The 13,943-nt window shown below is 36.7% G+C and overlaps 1 protein-coding gene across 1 annotated transcript; it reads left to right on the top strand.

The window, feature by feature from the left end:
- The first annotated feature begins 1,769 nt into the window (after nt 1-1,769).
- Nucleotides 1,770-5,360, top strand: LOC121375645 (NADH dehydrogenase [ubiquinone] iron-sulfur protein 5-B-like). Its single transcript, XM_041503200.1, has 3 exons — nt 1,770-1,880; nt 2,682-2,875; nt 5,097-5,360. Exons 2-3 carry the CDS (start codon nt 2,684-2,686, stop codon nt 5,190-5,192), a joined length of 288 nt encoding a protein of 95 aa, XP_041359134.1. The 5' UTR covers nt 1,770-1,880; nt 2,682-2,683; the 3' UTR covers nt 5,193-5,360.
- The last annotated feature ends 8,583 nt before the right edge of the window (nt 5,361-13,943 follow it).

The raw sequence follows: 13,943 nt of genomic DNA on the forward strand, positions 1-13,943 counted from the left end.
GTGTTTTTTATTTTTTTTATTAATATCTGTTTCAGACAATTTCGTATTACAAACATTTGAAGTTAAAAACTCGTTTATCGACGGAACTATTTTTCGTCACTGGCAAGTGGTTTCGTTCGCGTCCGCGTGGTACGGCTCCGTTAATAAATTGTTAACAATTATTTTCTGGCGTTATTTTGATTATTTGGCTATATGGTTTAACATGTCGGCAAGATAAATTCGTTGTAGAAGGATCTCTCGGGGTATATGGCTTTTTATGTACCCTCTGTGTGCTCTTTACCCCCTCGCCTTCGGCTCGGGGTAAAAGAACACACAGAGGGTACATAAAAAGCCATATACCCCTCGTGATGCTTCTACAACTTATATTATTATCTGTTTAAAACTAAATACTACATTAGACACTTTAGCTAAAGCAACAACAACAAAACAAATAAACAAAACAAACACAAACACAAAAACCCCACACACATAAACAACCCACCAAAAAACCTCAAAACAAACACACACAAACAAAACAAAAACAGAAAGAAAAGGAAAAAAAGAAACAAAACCAACATAACCAACATGAACAACAACACAAAAGTAAGATGGGAAAAATAAGGTTAAATACTGCACTATAAATATTGAATGAAGTACAATGACATGGTTGGAATAAGCAGTTTTAAATAATACACTAGAGTAGGCCTGATTATTGTAATTAATTCCACAAAGTAAATTTGGGATTATTTTTTATTAGTAAATTGTGATATTAATTTTGCCAGTACAAAGTTGAGAGGCTGAGTTAGGGTCTGGGTTAGGTGTTTTTAAATAACCGGCCTCGGTGGCGCAGTGTTTAAGCCATCGGACTACAGGCGGGTAGGTACAGGGTTCGCAGCCCGGTACCGCCTCCAACCCAGAGCGAGTTCTTAAGGGCTCAATGGGTAGGCGTAAGGCCACTACACCCTCTTCTCTCTCACTAACCACTAACCAACTAACAACTAACCCACTGCCCTGGACAGACAGCCCAGATAGCTGAGGTGTGCGCCCAGGACAGCGTGCTTGAACCTTAATTGGATATAAGCACGAAAATAAATTGAAATCAATCAATCAGTACAAAGAACAACTGGCTATACAATATTCAAGTACGAACTATCATTGTAGACAAGCTCTAGGTAAGATTTTTTTTTTTTGCCCCAGATATTTATATATTGATAATGTCAGGGTATCTTACAATCGATACATAAACATAAAGTGCATTCAATAAAATTACTAGTTAATTGAAACAGTCAAATTTGGAGCACAATAATTAATGACAGAATAAATATATGAAAAAAAGAGAGAATTTAAACAGCTAGACAGAGAGAAAAGAAGAAAAGAAAAATCCATATTTCCAAATATAGAAAACAAACGTTACTGTATTGGCTTTTAGGTTATTAGAAAATTTAAATCATCCATTTCTGACAAAATAACCGACCGACTGAAGGAAAACTCCACAGGCAGGTGCAAGATCACTGCATCGATTTTTGTTTGCTAACTAATAATTAATCCCTGTCCTAAACTAACAACCAAGATAAATAACGTGTACCCAGGATAGCATGCTTGCATATTAATTATATATATGTTAGTAGGCAAATAAATTAAAATTGGTAAATTTTTATGTAGCAAAAATTCAATACATATAAAATAATAATTTCAGCGCCTTGCGATCATCTGCCCACACCATGTGACCAATTTTGGAACGGTCCTTGCAGCTAAGGTTAATTTCTGAAAAATCTGTGGTGCCCATACAAGAAGAAGTGATATTCCAACAGAAGAAAGTAATAGACTGGTTATGAGAATGAACACAACAAGTATCAGTTAAAAAGTGTCAAGGACTTATGATTTTGTACTTGTAATCAACGGTAAGATTTCTTTTAAATGCCTAGTATTTTTTCCGTTGTTTAGATCGAACCTTTAGAATATTATCCGTATCTTAAAAGTTATGCAAGATGCTAATACAAAACTAGGTTTGACAAAGGTTGCGTTATTGTATAGTACTATGCTCTAGTATCTATATCCAAACGTCACCTATTTCCGACAGTGACACTGATGAAAGTCAAAACACCTTAACACAAGTTAAAGTTTGTTTTGTTTAACAACACCACTAGAGCACACTGATTTATTAATCATTGGCTATTGGATGTTAAATATTTGGTAATTCTGACATGCATTGCAGTAGAGAGGAAACCTGCCAATTTTTCCATTAGTACAAAGTTGGCAAAGGAAATCTTACCCAAAGGTATTCCCAAACATTAACATCAGGTATGTTATAGTAACATTATGTAATAAAGAGTAAAGGTAGTTTTTGATGATGCGTTTGGTATGTGCTTTGTGATGAGCTTTTCAATACATGAACATCGTAAATTCTTGTCCGAAAGTTTTTACCGTTACTCTTTATATATATGTAACTGTAGTATTTGTATTAGGGGTTTCTGTTTGGGGGTACCTGTGGTCTTACCAAGGGATCTTTTATAATACTATATGCACCATCCCACAGACAGGATAACATATACCATGGCCTTTGATATACCAGTCATGGTGCACCAGTTGGTATGGGAAATAGCCCAAAAGGTCTACCGGCAGAGATCGAGCCTATCTCCCGCCCCTGAAAATTGAATGATTATACCAAATTCAAATTAAATTGTTTTATCTGTATTTTACAGGAATGGCACTTCCAGTATGGTACAACCCAATGACAAAGCCAATGGTGAAATGGATGAGTCATCAAGGTGGCAACTGTAGAGATTTTGAGATGGATTTCTATCGGTGTTCAAGTCGAACCGGACCCAAGAAAGCTGCAGAGATATGTTCTGCTGAGTTAGAAGACTTATCAGAATGTATCACAAAGTCAAAAGAGGTGAATTCTCAAATACATTTAGTTGAAAATTATTTGTTGATATTTTAAGTACTGTTCTGCTTTTTAAAGGCTTTGTCCTAAATTTTCCCTCTCCCCCCCCCCCCCCCCCCCCCACATGTTGCAACTGATTTGGCAACTAAAACATTTTATATGGTTGCTCCCAGTCGACCGAAATAGAGTTATAATATAAACATATCAACAAAGGTCAAGGACCATTTAGGTGAAATAGTTGCTATATACCACTAAACAATTTTGTGTGTGTGCACGTTATTGAAAACTTTATTTAAAAAGAAAGTTCTGTTAAATACTTTATTTTTCACAGGATTACATTTTTACGATTTAATGACAATTAGTCAATCCATGAGCATTTATTTTTGTGAATCTCCCATTCCCCCAATAAAAAAACCCCGTTATGAACACGTTTATTGATTACAATTTAATACCATAACCTTACATTACACAAGCCAATGTGCTAAATGTGCACTTTTAAAAAATATTCTATTGGTATCAAAAACCAAATGCAAAAAACAAAACAAAAGTTGAAGGTGCAATGCTAGCTCAAGTTTAATTTAAACAATATTTATATATCGCTGTCAAAATACTAAACGAAGATCAATATAGTTTGTGTTTGACCAATGAGCAAAACCTTTAGGGTGAAGGTGAAATGTGTAGGGCGTATAGTATATATCTATAAACAAAACTGGAAATTACAAATTGCAGCCAGATTTTTAAATTTCAACATTTTTAACACAGTGCACATACATGTTTACTTCTGTTGTTTAACACATGAGTTGCTTTTATCTGATCGTCAGCACTTACGAAAGAAACTTATACAACACCTTTTATTATCATGCATGTTTATTATTCATTGCTTTATTGATTAAAATATTTAAATGCTGCATTGTTACTACTAGCCTCGTACAGCAAAAACTAACAATATCTGGTTTCAAGAACAAGACTACAATTTTTCTGTCAAATTTTATTCACATGCAAACAAATTAAGTATTTTACAGTAATAGGTTTTAACAAAACATTGTGATCATGTTATAAATGTAAACAAGAAATGCAGGGCTCGAACATAAGAATTTGTCTCCCACAGCAATTGTTTTAGGTATTTCGTATATAGGAGGATTGCCACTCTCCAGCATGACATTTTAGTGAAGTTGTTTCATCAGGTTTATTACAGTGACGGCCACATGATGGCTTTCTTAAAGTTTTATGGTTGAAACTTTGAATCTACTTCCAGATGTACCGTAATACACAACATACAGTTATAAATACCTGTACTTTCACATGTATGCTTGTCATTGAGTACATATTAAAAATCGCACAATTATGTTTCTATGTCATAATGATACATGTTATGCTTTTCAAGGTACTTTAATATTTGCACCAATCGTTTACACACACACATGGACATACACATACATGTACAATATATATAAACACAGCTCTTGAATTTGTTATTTGGTGCCTATAATAAATAGAAGTAGGCGCTATTGAATGTATTGATAATTTAATTGCAGATCAGTTTTCCAACCATCAAATTCCACTTGCCCCAGGTATTGGACAGTGGTATATTTTACCCCCTGTGGTGTATGCGCTGAACATACATACATACATGTGTAATATTTTGGCTTTCACAATATTTTCTGATATCAGCTACACATAATTTATAATAGTACATACTTGGGGGGTTTTTCAGTTATAATTGAAAACAAAATACATGTACTTGACAGCTTATAAAGTCATTGTAGAATACTCTCACTTGCTGTGATTCATGAGCGTACAGATTATAATAAATTTTAACGGAGAAGATTTTCATTGCTTACAGTTTGCATGATATCTTCCGTTTTACTTTTACTGTCTTAATGTTGAGGAGGGTGGTGCGTAGCCCAGGGATTAAGCACTCGCCTGATGTATGGTCAGTGTAAGATCGATCCTCATTGGTGAGCCCATTGGGCTATTTCCTTATTTTGACTAGTGCACCATGACTGGTATATCAATGGCAGTGGTATGTGCTATCCTGTCTGGGATGGTGTATATAAAAGATCTCTTGCTACTAAAATTAAAATGTAGCAGATTTCCTCTCTAAGAATATGTCAAACTTAGTAAATGTTTGACATGCAATAACCAATGATTAATAAATGAATGTGGCTGTAGTGGTAGTATTAAACATAACAAAACTTTTATTTTATTTTGGTGAATTATTATTTTTCAGTTTCAACGTGCTGTAACAATGTACCGTGAGCGGAAAAAGCAAGGGAAACCATTTGCGAAGCCTCCAGCTGGGGATGTTGCTGGGATATCTAAATAACAGCAGTTTTTATTTATTTAGTCGACAAATAGTTTGTTGGTAGTATAAACAATGACAGATTTTGTGACTGTATATATGTGTTTCACATTTGACCAACATATATAATGCTGCCTTGTGTTAACATACTGAGCAGTGTACAATGTTGGACATAAAACTGTATTCATAAAACAGAGTTCAGTTGTTTTTTCTTTTAATTATTGTCTGTGGGTTTTTTTCATGAGATAGGTAATGTCTTAAGAAAAACGGGATTGATACTATAATTGTTGTTGGTGTGTAAATTCAAACACACTGTAAAGGAGTTTTGTCACAGTAGTATTACTTGTATGTAATTGTGTGAGCTCTGTAATCCAGCTTGGCTGTCAAGCTGAAGTTATTAGTTCAGTCCACATGCACAGATTAATATACTTAATAAATCTGATGTTTGTTGGTAAAAAATCAATGTGATTCCATAGGTTAGTATACCCAAGTAAATTTGGTGTCTGGGTTTTTGCTGGAGAGTGGTAAAATTAAGTACCCTAAAATCTTGGAAATTAATGGATATAATTTTTATATAGATGATAGAGAACTGCTCTTTAAATTTTGTCAAAGCACATAAAATGCAGTGTCCAGTTTCAAAACAATTCAAACCCATAACCACCTCGTTGGAGCACTTAGTATTTTGTTTTTATTACGTACACTCAAATTATGTTCTGGCAGAAAGCTTGGGTGTATATTGGTAAATTTGATATATTACCACAATATTTGCTTTTACTCTCTTTGCACATATCAATTTTATAGCCATTTAAATTTCGATCCAAAAGTAAAAAAAATATACATAAAGGGTCTGTGCTTCATCAAAATTGGCCGTTTCATTCATCTGTCACCTAAGAGATGAGTTGATAGATTAACTTTTTAGCTGCGACAGTCCCATAACCCATTAGCTGATTGTTGATAGCCTCAAACTCTGGAGCCCTGTGCATTGTGCTGCTACAGCACTGAGCCCCGTTCCACGAAATGATCTTGGTGCTAAGATCACCTTAAATGAATAACTATGCTGATCTTGGCGCTAAGATCGTTTCATGGGACAAGACCCAGATCCTGTAACCTCGTAATAAATTCTGTAGTATCTACTGTTCCATTCATATTGTGGAAAAGTGCATATAAATTATGCCTTGCTGTTTTGTCGGTAGGAGTAGCCTATGTGGGAGTAGAGTTCTTATCTGTTTACCAAATGTCAAAATAACTGTTACTCGTACGTCACCAAACAGCTGTGATTTGAAATGTGCTGAGGTGTTTCCTCGCTCTATTTACAAACTGTCAAAATAACCATTATGTCACAAGTAGGTCTACACCAAATAGCTCAATGTGCTTGGGATGTCCATAAACAAATATTTGCAGAAGGGAAGGAGAGGAATATTTCTTTTAGGACAAACGGGTGCGGGTGCCCCCCTCCCCACTTGCAGGAGCAAATCCTCATATTCGGTCAAAAAACGATAAGTATTTGGGCAAAATGAGAAGGTCTAAAACCTTTTCACGATGTATTTCTATCACTCTACCCACACTGTTGGTTGTAATCAATGTAAAAATGCATATTGATTTGTTTGCAAACCTACATAGATGTTTGGTAGTAATGCTAACATGAATAAATGCAATCCAGATTCGGGCAAAAATCTGACTGACCCCCCCCCCCCCCCCCAATATATATATATAGACGCACACACACACAATGTAAAACCTGTCGAGACCGCACCTTCTGTAAACCGGAATACCCTCAAAACTGGACGTTTTTGAGTCCCTCTTTAAGAACCAGTACATAATTGAATCTCTCTAAACCGGATTCCTCTTGACATGTTTATTGGTCTCAAGGGTGTCCGGTTTATAGGGGTTTCACTGGTGTGTGTGTGTGTGTATATATATATATATATATATATATATATATATATATATATATATATATATATACTGAACAAAATAAGAAACTTCCGCTAACTTTGCTTGAACATAACTTGATGAAAACAAACCGGGGGAATAATTGTTATATACTACTCAAAAGAATTTAAGGGTCAGACGATATTTTCGACATTATTTTCTGAATGTCAATTATATTAGCTAGACAATAATGTCACGCATGGTATTGTTCCATTTTGATGAAAGTGGGTCTAAGCAACCCATAAATGAATTAAAATCCACTGTCATTGACACTGTCGACTAGTTCTAATGGCGAAAACATGCTTACATTTGCACGTAAATTAGGGCGAAAGCGAAAGGTCTGCTAAGTGCCCATAACTTGCTTTTTCACAAAGCGCTTCATTTGCACGCTTTGCATGTGTATTCCATGTTCGTAATGCTGAATTTCCGTATAATTGGAGCTTGCGTTCGTGTACGGTGCACACTCCAAATTCGACAATGGTACGACGTCAACTGACTATCGAAGATCGAGGAAGGGCTATTGCTTGGCTTCAGGATGGCAATACGCAAAGAAATGTTGCTGAGACTTGGTGTCAGTCAGAGTGTCGTTGGCCGACTGTGGCAACGGTACCAAGCAACGAATTCTGTTCGAAATCGTCCACGTTCGGGAAGACCCCGAAGCACTACAAATAGAGAGGACCGCTACATCACCAATATGGCTCTACGTCAACGCACAACCACTGCACGCCGATTACGTGACAATCTGCGGACTGCTACTGGAACTCGAGTGTCTGATCAAACCATACGCAATCGTCTGAGAGCCAATAATCTACGCTGCCGTCGCCAGGCTGTTCGACCACCACTCCTACCACGTCACAAAACGGCCAGACGTCACTGGTGCACACTTCATCTGCGGTGGCAACGTGTTCAGTGGGGTCGAGTGATTTTCACTGATGAGTCCAGGTTTAGTCTCCATTTCAACGACGATCGGGTTCGTGTCTACAGACGTCCTGGGGAGCGCTTCGCTGACGTTAACGTTAGACAACGTCACCGGTTCGGTGGTGGCAGCGTCATGGTGTGGGGCGGCATCTGTATCCACCACAGGACCCCCCTCTATGTGGTGGATGGCTATCTGAATGGAATCCGCTATCTGAATGAGATTATCCGGCCGTTGGTTCTCCCAGGCCTTCAGCAGATTGGCGGCGGGGCAGTTCTGCAGGATGACAATGCCAGACCCCACCGCGCCAGGGTGGTAACGGACTTTCTCAGACAACAAGATATCGCCAGGATGGATTGGCCAGCATATTCGCCTGACTTGGCCCCAATAGAGGACGCCTGGGACGAATTAGGCAGGAAAGTTCGGGATAACCATGCCCCTCCGGCCAACCTTCATGATCTGGGTCAACTTCTTATGGCAGAGTGGCAGGCCATTCCCCAAGAGTTCTTCAGACGTCTGATCAACAGCATGAGGCAACGATGTGTCGAGTGTATTCGCACCAGGGGTGGATTCACACACTATTAAACGAATGTTCTAATGTATAAAATCCATGTTTGACAACCTTCAACTTTGACAGCATGTCATGTGACTTTCTTGTATACAGTGACGTTTATTTGTGGGTTTTTGTAAATATGGAATCAATCTAATACACTCTGAAACTATTTGGTTTAAATTCTTTTGAGTAGTATATAATTATATATGCGTTTAAAGAGTCTTCCATGATGCATCGCTTGGTGCAAAAATCATGGCCATAGGTTAACAGAAACTGGGAGAACTTTTGACCAAGTGTGGTAGAGGTTAAAAAAAACCCCACCTACTCAATAACGGGTATGGCCACCTCTTGAATTGACCACTGCAGTGCATCGCAGACGCATAGAATTGACTAAGTGTTGATTTCTGCCTGTGGAATATTGTTCCATTCCTGAATGAGCGCTTGACAAAGTTCGTTGACGTTAGCGGGTGGGTTGGGACGACGCCTCAATCGTCTATCCAGACTATCCCAGACATGCTCGATGGGGTTGAGATCAGGACTTTTAGCGGGCCAGTCATCAATGAAATCAATGTTATTTGTCCTAAGAAAATTTACAGTGTCTCTAGCTGTATGAGAGGTGGCATTATCATGCTGAAAAATCGAGATGTTGGCGTTGTTATGGAACAGAAGAATGACGTGATGAGCGAGAATGTCATCGCGGTAACGTTGAGCATTTAAATTGCCATCAATGACGACTAGTGGTGAACGATAACCATGGGCAATGGCTGCCCAGACCATGACACAGCCCCCACCCCCGAAACGATCTCGTTCAAGAACACAACAGTCAGCATAGCGTTCATTTCTCCTACGGTAGACGCGCACCCTGCCATCACCACGTTGTAAAGAAAATCTGGATTCATCCGAAAAAAGAACGGTACTCCAGCGTCGCCGTATCCAACGAGTGTGTACACGTGCCCAATTTAGACGATGACGTTGCGTTAAAACGCATCCGACGTAAGGATGTCGTGCATGTAAACCGTTCTCCCGCAGACGATTACGAACAGTTTGCCCACTGATTCGGTTATTATGAAGCCCAGGTGTGTTAGCAGCAGTAGCAGTGGCAGTTTGGAATCGATTGCGCAAATGCGTGTTCATGATATAGCGGTCTTGACCACGCGTTGTAACACGCGGACGTCCGCGACGTGGCAAGTCGTTGGTGCTTCCTGTCGTTCGAAATCTTACGCGAAGATTTCGTATTGCTCGACTAGAACTCCTAACATACCTTGCAACGTCTTCTGTCGACATGCCAGCATCAAGCATGCCAATCGCCCGTTTGCGTAAATTATTGGGTATTCTTGGTATACTAAAAATGCTACGATGTAAAAAAAAAAACGTTATTTTTTTTTACAAATTTTTAAGCGTTTTCGTTCACTTGACAACAATGTCAGTAAGACAAGTAAAACAAATTGACTGAATACCACACGGGACATGTCGAACCATGCATGCACGTGCAAATTGAATTTCACGTTGTCGACGATTAACAGTGCAAAAATAATCGATAAAATTCATGAATCCTGATAATACAGCTCACGGCTAATACTACTAATATATAATTTCATTACACAATGAATTCTTTAACACAACACATACTATATGTACAAATCGGAAGTTTCTTTTTTTGTTCAGTATATATATATAGAGAGAGAGAGAGAGAGAGAGAGAGAGAGAGAGAGAGAGAGACACACACACACACACACATATATATATATATATATATATATATATATATATATATATATATATATATATATATATATATATATATATCGTATAATATCTTACATTTTTAGTGCAATCGAAGTATGTGATATTTTTCAGATCACATACTTTTAAGAATTTGATAACTTTGCAAATTAGATATAAATTAGTCGAGGTCTCGGCACTAGATTTATTAACATTTAAGCAAACGTACTTGGGTGACACTCCATGATTGACATATGCATTCATAGTCATCAAGTAAAAAAATGTCAATGGCAATTTGACACTGAAAGCTGTCCAGCGTTCAAAAACAAAAAAACGTTAGGCCCTAATTTATTTTGATGTAAGGACATCCAAAATGACGTCATTCGCGTTTGACGTCATTTCCATTCAAAAATACAACGCGCCACATATTCTTACGTCATTTGAATATCTAGTAATGGCGGACTGGAATTAAAGTTGTGTGTACAGTTTACAAAAACATGTTGTATGAAGCTTGAGATTATATGATAAAGAAATTATTACCCTCGTGTATTTCGGTATCGTCAAAAATAATGTATTATGCTCGCATTATACAATTTTTTATTCCTAATATATGATATTGACGATACCGAAAAACACTGGTAATAACCTCTTTATATATATATATATATATATATATATATATATATATATATATATATATATATATATACAAACACAAACACACAAACAAGTTACCAGTTATTATCAAATTTATGTCCCGAGTGAAATAATTTTCACTTGTCACAAGCTTTAGCAAGCGACAAGTGAAAATTATTTCACGAGGGAATTAGAAATCCATTGGTAGCATTTTTTTTCATTCATTTGATCATGGTGGCCATCTTAAAATTTAAAATGGCCATAATTTTGGGAAATTTTACATATATTTTGACTCCCAGTTAACATAGAAACACAATTCTTGTGTCTATTTATATTTTTGAAGGCAATGAACTCGCTGATAACATTTTATTTAGACATTTGGGCATGACAGCCATCTTGAAATTCAAAATGGCCACCAATTAAATATTCTTATATATATATTTACTCACAGTTGACCCACAACAACAATTTAGGTATCTGTTTACATTTATGAGCTCAGTGAATGATGTGAAAACAAAAATTGTTGTTTGACCTAAGCATCCATCTTGAAATTCAAAATGGCCACCATTTTAATATATTTTTCCATATATCTCAACTCTCGGTTAACATAAAAACACAATATTTTTGTTTATATGTATATTTATGTAGCCATGAATTTATTGATAACATTTTTATAGTCATCCAATCATGGCAGCCATCTTGAAATTCAATATGGCCACCATTTAAATGTATTTTTCATATATCGTAACTTCCGGTTAAGGCAGAAGCACAATTATTTTTGTCTGTACATTTTTAGAATCAATGAATTAAAGGGCGACATTTTTATAACCATCCTCCAGTCATGGAACCACATTAAAATTCAAAATGGCAGCCATATGCAAATTTAAAAATGGCCACCAATTTTATCATTTAGCAAATACTTTTCCTCCTAGTCCACATACATTTTATGTGAAATAATTAAAATATTGCTTTACTAATTACTTTCATGTTCTAGATTTTAAACTAATGAAATAGAGGAACAGACCAATTGTAAACTGTAATTCACAATGACACATTAACAACCTGAACACTTACTGATACCACAGTTACATCTGATCAGTTCTATCACAGCCTCTGGTGCAGCTTACACCTTCAACCACATTTACAAATATATCCTTGATCCAACCATGGGTCTAGATCACTGGATGTAGCAGGGAATCCTAAGCTAGGATATTTGCTTGGAGATGTGCTCTTTGGGTATGCTATTATTAGATATTTGGCAGTGTTTCCACACTTTGGTTTGGTGATGGTGTCTTGAACTTCTATCCTCTCAGAATAGCTGCATCAATTATACAAATGACCCTTAAGCTTAGTACCATGGAGTACTGACCTCTTTGTATGATTCATCTAATTCCAAGCTGGCTAAGAGCTTCAGATATAACCAGTGGAGCTTTCTCGAATACATTCAATAACCGTTTGCATATACCATCAATTTGTCCTGTTGTGTCACATCCAGTTATACATGCAACCCAGGTAATGTTGATTTTCTTTCTGAATCCAGTTCATCATCAATTAGTTGCATGCTAATCTGGTTGTGACTTATGTCTGTACCGATAATTAGTGGGATCAGTGTGAGTGATCTTCTCAGGATAAGAACTAAGTCTGTATCTGGTGCAGAAATTTACTTCTAATCTGCTATATATCTTGTCAGTGAACAGAAGCATTTCCTGCATGCTTTGATTCACTATTAGATGATTACATGGGTGTAAGATTTATTTTTTAACATAATAATATTTATGAAAGATGACATCAGATATTTCCACTAACCAGGCTACAGATTTTCAAAGCTATCTGAGTGCTATGATATCGAAAACTATTGCAGGCCATGACATGACAATGACACATGATTCCTCATACTCATAAAGTAATCGGGCCAGGCAATGAGGTGGATGTCTACATCACAGACACAGACTGTTGGCTTTTTATCACCATTAGGATACACATATAATTATATGTAAATCACAATCAGATCAACCTGCAAACATTGTATAATGAACTATATCCAGAGATAGACTCGGATTACCAGATGTTCATGTTGTAACTGAATATGACACAACAGGACAATTTGTCATGGTGGACATCAAAGAGAATTCAATGCATTCATGAAAGCTCCATATATAAGTAATACCAAAGTCAGGTTGGAATCAGTGGTGAACCATACAAAGACGTCAGTGAAAAATGTGAAGATTTTACTGCATGGAACCAAGCACAAGGGTCATTTCTACAACTGATGCAGCTACTGAAAAGTTCAAGAAACCATCACCGTAAACCCAAAATGTGGAAACACTGCCATCTACCTCTGGGGTATAAAAACAGCATACCCAAAAAGCACATCTCCAAGCACATTTCTGAGCTCAAGATGCCATGCTACATCTGGACATTCTTGATCCATGCAAACTTGGTTGGATCAAGGGGGTTGGTATATTTGTGACTGCTGTTGGAGGTACAAACTGCTCCAGAATCTGTAGTAGAACTGATCAGATGCAATTGTGGTGTCAGTAAGTGTTCAGATAGATGTACTGTAATTTAGTGTAAGCGACACAACCTTCAATGTACAAAGCATTGCAAACGTGAAACTGATGCAATGTGCATACTATTACAGATGAAGTAGATGCCTAATATGCCATTATGCATTACAATTTACAGTTGGTATGTTCCTTTATTTCATTAGTTTGTCATTAGTATTGCAATATTATAATTATTTGACCTAAAATTGTACTAATGAACACAAAAGTTGCATTTGTATGTAGACTAGGAGAAAAAGTATTTGCCAAATGATTACCTTGGTGGCCATTTTGAATTTCCATATGGCTGCCATTTTGAAGTTTAAGATGTTGCCATAATTGGATGACTATAAATCTAAAGAACTAGATTCATTGACCACTGAAATATACATCTAGACAACAAAATTGTGCTTCTCCATTAACCATGAGTTGAGATATAAGACAAATGTATTAAAATGGTGGCCATATTGAAT

This window comes from Gigantopelta aegis, chromosome 6 (genome assembly GCF_016097555.1).
Source record: "Gigantopelta aegis isolate Gae_Host chromosome 6, Gae_host_genome, whole genome shotgun sequence".
Classification (NCBI taxonomy): Eukaryota; Metazoa; Mollusca; class Gastropoda; order Neomphalida; family Peltospiridae; genus Gigantopelta; species Gigantopelta aegis.

Coding starts and splice junctions, on each gene's coding strand:
- LOC121375645 (XM_041503200.1), top strand. CDS start 2,684: ATGGCACTTCCAGTATGGTACAACCCAATGACAAAGCCAATGGTGAAA. Junction 2,876..5,096: donor GTATCACAAAGTCAAAAGAG/GTGAATTCTCAA, acceptor ATTATTTTTCAG/TTTCAACGTGCTGTAACAAT.